We start from the raw sequence: 9,432 nt of genomic DNA on the forward strand, positions 1-9,432 counted from the left end.
AGTATAAAAAATTTATGTTTTCTCATTTTCCTATATCATAAACATGGTATATGATATCATAAACATGAGTATATAATTGGATAATGTTTTTCAAGTCATTTTGAATTTTGTAATGAATTTTTTTTTTGGTTTTAGAATACTTTAATTTACACATACTTCATGAATAAGATCTGCGGGTAAACTCGCGACCAGCAAATATTCGTGGGTACGGGCATTGATCTAAATATAAATCCGCTAACTAAGATATGGGGGCTAATGGATCATCAAAATATTCGCGGGTGCGGGTGATGGATGTAGTGGATCCGCACCCACGACCCGCAGGTGTCATCCCTAGGCAGGGCTGAGTACGAAGTTAGGGAGAAACCCATTGAGAATGGTCTGATAATTAACAAAATGATAATATGTGTTGCTAATAAAACCATGATCTGTTCACTTCTTTCACTAAGACTGTTTTTAACTTGATGGTGAGCTGCTGAGGTGCAGTTGGGTGAAAAAGTTAGTTTTTAAATGTGATGTGGCAATGAAGTTAAATAGTAATGAGCGTTAAATTTGAGTTAGGAAATTTTTTTTGGATGATGTAGTAGTATATGACTGGAAGTTGGGTATAAATAAATAAATTAATAGTTAATACATTAATAAATAATGGTGGGTTTTGATTGGCGGAAAAACCCATGCGTCAGTCGCTTTCGTCAGTATAGTGACTGACGCCCCTTGGTTGTCAGGGTGTCAAATATTGTTCCACTTGACATGCCACATCATATTTTGAGACGTTTCGTTTGGGATTTAGCGCCTAGTTAAAAAGAGTCTAAAAATATATTTACTATGAATGTCTATTAATATTGAATTTTTTAAGATTGATGTGGTGGCTTTTCGCCCTGTTTTTTAGCTAATTATGGCGGTCGGAAGATGACGGGTGAGAGGTGGTAGTGAGTGTGGCAGGTTAAAGTTGATTATTATCGTAGGTTTGTTTGCATGTCTTTTTTTTTTCGGGGTGCTTTCGGGTTTTTGACCAGGAGACAATCTTCTAGTTGGAGATTTGGTTTCAGATATGGTTTCAGATATGGGAGTGGTTTCGGCCTTTTGCAATTTGGGCTCATCTTTAATGCCAATTGTGGTGCACTATATAGTTGAGTTCACGTGAGTCTTCAAGGCCACACACATATACACCTACATGTCATTTAATATAATGTATATATACACATTTTGATTTATTTTCTTTGCATCTATTTTATCGATTTATTACGATCGAATTTACTAAACCTTCCTCATCGCGATGTGAGTGCTCCAACACTACTAGTTAATAACATGGTGATATGGATGTTATGATCATTAAAAATTGCTTTTTTCTTTTATTATATAATTGATTGATGTTCTTAATTGAAAGATTAGTAGGGTAGCTAATAGCTAATACACGTGTTTTTCCATTTAACCTTGCTTTCTATTTAGGTAATTACTAGTAAAATGGGCCCGCGCGATGCCGCGGGGTCTTTGGGTTGCGTATTCATAGTTAACGGAGTGTTATGTATTTACAGAAGTAAAAACGTTTTGCTACGGATGTTTTTAGATACATGTAGTTATTACCTAGTATACCTAATGGTCTATGCGTTTTTAACGGCAGGAAGATTGCGTAAAAAAAAAGGAAACAGAATTATCGATAGGATGTAGTTAGTTTGGGTAGTTTATTATAGGTGAGTGTATATGTATTGAATATAATCCGAGGTATTTAGCGTTTTTTAGAAGTGTCCGTTTCGCGTATAGTTAGTCCCGTTGTGTTCGTTAGATTTTTTTGAGTTGAATGGTGGGTTCGAAAAAATTTAACGCTAGACGAGTGGAAAGATATGTCCCGTTGAAAATATGAATGAAGTTTGATTAAGATTTTTAATTAAAATAATAAGTTTACATTTTTCACTCCTAATTTAGAGATTGAATTTAAAAATTGACTAAAGTTTGAGGGGGTGTTGGTTTCTTTTTATTGTCGTTTGCCAAGCCCCATGGCTATTGTATATATAGGTAATTACTTTACTAACATGATAACGATCTTATGAATAATAAAAATCCCCTTTCCCTTTGGTTATATGATTAATATTTAAATATAATATGCCACTTTTTATACATCAACACTTACAAAGAAGAACAATACATAACAGTATAACACTAATCTACACAATGTTTTACATATATGCTCGATCAACACCCAGAACATGATATTATGATAATCCATCTTTCCACAGGAACATATTATGTTAATAATGGTTATTACAAGAGCTTCCATGCTTTGCCTCCATTCATGTTAAATTTCTTAAGCCTACCAAAAACCATAACTACAATTAGAACTACCTTTCCTCCATCGCTCCATTTCCCCGAGAAACCGTACCATTTGTTTTCACAAACGCCATCTTGTTTTAATTGACGATCACAACTATATCCAGTCGAGAACCCCACGTTTCCATATGCGCTGCTCACAATTAGTTTAAGTTAATTAGTAATTATTACGGAGTACCAAATAAGCAATGATAAACATAACATATTTATCACATTATCAAATCTTCTAGTTTTTAATAAGATAACTTATCAGGTTGCAGGTTCAAGTTCTCGATCGGTAAACTATTTGTAATTGGATGTATGAGTCTGTCGCTCTAAAAAATAGAAAAATATATAATGCTAGATGACACTTATCCAAAAATATGGAAGGATAATTTATTTAATTAATTCTCTGTATTATAATAGCTTGTGTTAATGTGCTATCTTATCTTATCTTATCTTACAGGCCTTGCTAAAATGAACCACCCTGTGATCTTACATATCTAAAATTATCAATCGCTCGTAAATATAAAAGCCAACACTTTTGACTAATTAAGAGAGATGATATGATAATTCCACCAAAATTATACAGTACAAGCCCTTGCTTGTGCGCAGTTTGTGTGAATCAGTAGGCGCCCCGGCAAGTATTCAGTTAGTAACCAAACATGAATTCTGGCCCATTAAGCTCAGCTTGATAAGCAATGAGTATTATTTTGTTGTTTATATAAGTTTTCGTGGATTAGCGAAAAACCCCCTATAAACGAGCACATTTGCTCCCCATAGAGGTTAAACTTCTGATAATATATAATTAAGCCTCCGAGCGGGAGACCTGAAATCGGGTTATGCGCATCCCCTAGTCACTCCCCCTTTCTGAACGATTTGGCATAGCCATAAATCGCACCCGACTTGTGTGCTTCATTGAATCAACTCGTTAAAATTAATTGAAAAATGTAAGTGTTATTTATATAAGTTGAAAATGCATGTCAGTCAGTTTTAATATTACGTCTCAATGTTTTAGTTTATTTGAGTAAGGTGACATGAAACCCTTTTTATGAAAAGATGAATTACTACTCGGTATTTACTAAGAAGCCTATCGGTCTGAAAACAAACAAAGATGGCCTACAAGTCAATTAAAATGTTTTTATTTCAGTGCATCCACAATATAATTAAGACGTATTCAAACCAAGGTTGTAAAAGTCGCGAGTCGGGGACGCATCGGTCGAGACCTAAAAAAGACGCGTCGGCCGAGTCGGGGACGCGTCGGTGACGCATCGGTCGTTGACCAACGTTGACTTTATTAATAATTTCTTGAATATATATTTATATATGTATAAAATAGTTGATTCTGTACCATAAATTTCTTAAATAAGAACTTGAATTTAAATACAATGAAACTTCAAACTCAATTAATGTTACTGAGTACATAATCAGTAAGGACACAGAGAAAAGGACGGCCCAAAAAATGAAAACAAACCCTAATTTTAGAAACATATCACATCTTGCCGAAAATTTGACTGATTTTGACCATTTTTAACCAACTTTGACCGTCTTTGACATACTTTGACCGAACTTTTAGCTTTGACCGCCTTTTGAGTCGTTTTCAGAAAAACGGGACGGAGAATCCAAAAAAACGACGCATCGGCCGACGCATCGGCCAAGTCGGCCGACTTTTACAACACTGATTCAAACAATGTTGCATTATATATATATATATATATATTGGGGCAGGATCAATGGAGAAGTAATCAATCGGGGGAAGCAATAATTTTTTTTTTCGTTTTTTGGAATTTTTTTTTCAGACATCAAGATTACACGAAAATATGAACATTTAAAAAAGAAATTTCGTGATGAATGTTATTATTTTGCGGGAAAACGATCGACAAAAATAACATTCAAGATAATATTATTCGTGAAGTATGTTAACGTTTTTTTTTCATGTTTTGTGGAGTAAAATTTAGCCCGATTTAGAATTTAGGGTTTAGGGTTTAGGGTTTGGTGTTTTGGGTTTATTCTATAAACCCAAAACACCAAACCCCTAAACCCTAAACCTTAAACCCTAAACCGTTCGTGTTAAAAACTCAATCTAAATCCTAAATATAAACCCTAAATCTAAACCCTAAACCCTAAATTTCTAAACCCTAATATCTAAATCCTATAAACGTTAATATTTAAACGTTAATATCTAAAACCTCAACATACGCTCGAAAAACACGATAATTGTTATATATTACTTCTTCGAGCGTTTTCCCGCCAAAATAAAAATATTTATTACAAAGTGTCTTTATTAAATGTTCATATTTTCATCCAATCTATAATGATCGTGAACACAGTTTTTTCAAAAAACGAAAAAAATAATAATTTTTGCTTCCCCCCGATTGGTTACTTCCCTATTGATCCTACCACTACATATATATATATATATACATATATATATATATATACATATATATATATATACACATATATATATATACACACATATATATATATACACATATATATATATATACATATATATATACACATATATATACACACACACACACACACATATATATATATATATATATATATATATATATATATATATATATATATATATATATATATATATATATATATATATATATATATATATATATATATATATATATATATATATATATATATATATATATATATATATATATATATATATATATACACTCAAGAAGCATGCATGCCATGCAACATACCTTATGACTTCAACTACAATATTTAGGACGTTGAAATTGAGGGGATCTTTTTTTATTTTCTCTCTCTCCGTTATGCAAACTAGGATGATGAAGATGACGAGATACGACAATTGTGAGAATACGATATTCTCTAGCAAAACTCGTCTGCTTTCTTTCTTTCTTCTTTGATCGTTGTTTTTGTCGCCATTTACATTTTTCGAATATGGCAAAAATGAAGTATATGGAGGAAGATACCTGTCCCAAAGCCATTTCAAATCTTCTAATTAGGCCATAAATATAATTATTTAAATTAATTTGCTTCTTGTCATCATATGTTTTTTTTCTTTTTTCTTTTTTTATAATTTGACATAATACTTACTTCGAAATGACAAGGTTTTATTCATTATGGAAAGTGACTTCTTTTAATCATATTAATTAATTATTACTGTATTAATTACTACAATTATTATCTTGGAATAGATTAAAGTTACGCAATTTATAATGTGATACAGTTCCAATTAATCCAGTGACAATTAAGTTCGGCTAATCTGATATTTAAGTCGACTTAAGGTTTATGTTTATTATCATAGAATCCAAACAAAATCGTTTTCACATTGACATAATTTTATTCTTTGTTCTTATAGTTCTCTATATACTGACCAAAATACTCTATCTGCTAAAGATCTATTCAAGTGTACCTCATATTCGGTTTAGTTATTTAGAAATTAACAATTGATAATTAACAATAATGCATTGTTTATGTATGGTAGCGGTTTGGTCGATGAAGACGGATTTGGGTTTTAATAATGTCATTTAAAATTGGCCTTTGAAGGTTGATAAAAAAATGACATTTTAAGTTTGCATGAAAAAGCCCCCTAAATTGCGCATAGATAATGACATTGAAATTATTTCTATTTTAGTCTTCACATAATTGGTAAAAGAAAGAAGAAAAAGGTTATTGTGTGAAGTTATATATTTCTAAAAGTATTCTATGTAACTTTCATGTAGATGAATATATAATTGTTTACATTTTACCTTAATCGTATTTTGCTAATGACAAAGTTAAACATTCACTACAAAAAAAGTTTTATATTTTAATGTTTTTTTGTGTTGGTTGTCGTTTTCGCAGGTAAACGTTTGTATATTTCGTGGTTCATATATATATAAATTTGGTTGCTTTTCAAAAAAAAAAAAAAAAATGTTTTCATTATTTTAACGTTTTAAAGCGTAAATAATTTAACATGTTTTTTACACATATAAGTTTTCCAAAACTTTTGACATTTAAGAACGTCAAATTTGAAAACTCAATAACACTTAAAAAGGTCAAAAAGTTAATAACACTTAAAAATTCTGATGCTATATTTTTAATGCTTTAAATTTGTAACGTCATATTTTTTCACGTTTCCAACTTACATGTCACACTTATAAGCGTCAAAACTTAAAAAGTATCAAGACTATAAATTTAGTTGTAGTGATTTGTTGTTGTAAGGGAAAGATAGTCGGATAAATATACCATTATGTAAAATACATATATGAAGAAAAAAATTTGTTATGTTCACAAGTATTTAGCAGAATAGTACTATAGTAGTATGACAATTGAAAAATAACTTGTACTATTTATATTATTATATAGGTCAAATAATTGAAGATGAAGTCACACTTTGAGTAGTTTTTATATCCACCCATTTTGAAAGTGTTTCCTAAATTTGACTTGTATATATTTCTTAACTTAACGAGAAAATTTAAATATTCCACCTTCTATTATTTTCACTACTAAAACCTCGTTATACTTTTTTGAGTATACCTGGGATAAAACCTCGTTATACTTATTACGTCATATCTTATGAAACCAATCAATAATGTTACATGATTGAATCTTTTTATATTGAAGTACTCAACATTGACTTGAATTCTATATATCTTATTTTATATCGTGTATTTGTTTTTATTACGGAGTATAAATTATTATAGGTATATATATTGAAATTATGTAATGTAATGTACGTTTTGCTTATAGCAAAACCATGTGAGCCTTCATGGATGCAATTTATTGCATTTTGTAGTAAATAATGAGTTTTTAAAAAAAAGTAAATAAATATAATGATAGAGAAAAAGATAGAAACTAACATCATGACCACGATCAATACCATTGATGCGGCAGCGATGGCAGAGAGGTCGACAATTGTTTCACCGGTATGTCTAGTATTGATGGTTTGAAACAGAACTCCGATAAACTTTTGATAATTATTTAGTCCACTCAGAGAATTTGAGTTCCATTCCATCGATGAAAACAATATAAATTGTACGAGAATAAACACAAAAACCGTGACAACAAGAAACGATGAGTGTAGGTGTGACAGAAAATGATGAAACTTAATCGCTTTGTTGTTGTTCAATAAGTAACTCGTTTCGGGTTTCTTTTTGAGCTTTTCGAGGGTCCAAATGGAAAATCTTAAAGCTGAAGGGTACAAAGTGTTACCTAAAAGAATTTGAGGGATTAGAAGTAATAATAGGCCAGAATTTTTGCTAAAAACTATCATATTTTCATTAGTGGGAACAAAACCACAACTAGCAAAGGTGGAAACTATGGTGAATATTGAAAATGTAAATGTGTTTAAACCCTTTTGTTTAAGTACATTTTTGGCACTAGATATGACATTTAGGTAGACCAAAACTGAGACCACACCCAAAATTTGGACCAATAATAAATAACCTAAAACTAAAAGACCAAAAAATTTAATGGAATCATACTTAAGTTGGTCACTATCAACCTCGAGTTCTTGATCATAACCAAAATCTAAAATATCTGATTTAGAGCCTTCGAATTCAGGGTTCCCTATGGCGCCTAACTCGAGTTGCTCGTGAAAGCTTGGTGGGATGCCAAGATCACTCATGGAGTCATTAACTCGACCGTCTTTATTTATAGAACGACGTGAAAAACCACGTACTAAAAGTCCAATCATCGAAGTAAACACCTCACCACCAATGAACATCAAAATTGTCATAATGACGAGTTGGGTGTTAGAGAAAACCTCCATTTCTACTACGGACATACTAGAGACCGTAGCTGCAGAAATGGCGGTGAAGAATAGATCTACCTTTCTAGGAGTGAATGTGTCGGTTTTTGGATCCGTTGCATTAAGGATGATAAAACCGACACACGAAATCAAGAGAAAATAAAATACTTCGATCGTAAAATGGTTCATACGATGAATGACATAATGGTAGAAATAAAGGATGAAAAACCACACGAATTTAACGAAATTCAAGATCAGGAGACATAGACGACTACAAAGTTGTTCTAGTTTCTTTCCTACAAATGCAAAGACTGCCATTTTGGCAAGGATAATATTATAGAGAGAACTTATATGTGGCAACGAAGAAGATTTATGTGATTTGTTGAGTATTTTTCGAGGAAAATATAGGGAAGCTATAAATTGACTTTATGGTATTATTGTCTTAAAACTATGTACTCAACATGTTAGCAATAATTTAGACATGTGGCATAGTGATGGCGTATAATTAATCATAGGTAGTATTATATTCGTTTGATGAATAATATGTAACTTAAAATGTAAATTATATACATAGATAGATGTAGATGATAGATATAATTGCATACGAACTGGAGGAGGATGGGTCTATATTTTGGGTTAAGTCGTGTGACGTATAAGAAAAAAACTTAAAAATTTATATGATATAACTTGTACAGTAGTATATTTCTGAAACTTTTTTATATTTTTTTCAATTTAATAAGTGTAATTCTTCTATTTAATTCTATTTGTTAGGGAGTATTTGTTTCAATATATTGACCACTACCCAGAACAACGTCTTCAACACTACTACTTTTCAAAGATTAGTGTTGTCTCCTAAAATTTTATACACTACCTGGGCCACGAAGCGTCCATAACTCAAGATTTTTTTTTTATTTTTTTTTTTGAAATAGTAATAATACATTTAAATGTTACAAAAATAAAAATGTTAAAATTTGTTTTACAAAAATAGTAAAACCGGAGTTTGAAACTCCGGTTTGTCACTTTTTACCCGAAATCGGAGTTTGAAACTCCGGTTTGTGTCCTCTCTCCTCAGATTCTGTAATTATTATCATTGAAAACAAACTATTAGTATGCAAACCGGAGTTCCAAACTCCGGTTTCAGATAAAAAGTGACAAATCGGAGTTCCAAACTACGGTTTTACTATTTTTGTAAAACAAATTTCAACATTTTTGTTTTTGTAACATTTAAATGTATTATTACTATTAAAAAAAAAAAAAAAAAAAAACACAACTCAATTACCAATCATGTGACGATGACTTATAAAATAATCTTATATTCTTTTACATATCTTCAATGTTCAAGATGTCAAGTCAACAAGTTCAATAAATGTTTAATAGTTTCGACCGCTTAATCAACGTTT

At 31.0% G+C, this 9,432-nt stretch overlaps 1 protein-coding gene across 1 annotated transcript; it reads right to left on the reverse strand.

The window, feature by feature from the left end:
- Positions 1-2,256: 2,256 nt before the first annotated feature.
- Positions 2,257-8,350, reverse strand: LOC139885591 (cation transporter HKT1;3-like). Its single transcript, XM_071869344.1, has 3 exons — positions 7,143-8,350; positions 5,037-5,270; positions 2,257-2,455 (listed from the first exon to the last, which is right to left on the reverse strand). Exons 1-3 carry the CDS (start codon positions 8,348-8,350, stop codon positions 2,257-2,259), a joined length of 1,641 nt encoding a protein of 546 aa, XP_071725445.1.
- Between the last annotated feature and the right edge of the window lie 1,082 nt (positions 8,351-9,432).

Source organism: Rutidosis leptorrhynchoides, chromosome 1, assembly GCF_046630445.1.
Source record: "Rutidosis leptorrhynchoides isolate AG116_Rl617_1_P2 chromosome 1, CSIRO_AGI_Rlap_v1, whole genome shotgun sequence".
NCBI classification, from domain to species: Eukaryota; Viridiplantae; Streptophyta; class Magnoliopsida; order Asterales; family Asteraceae; genus Rutidosis; species Rutidosis leptorrhynchoides.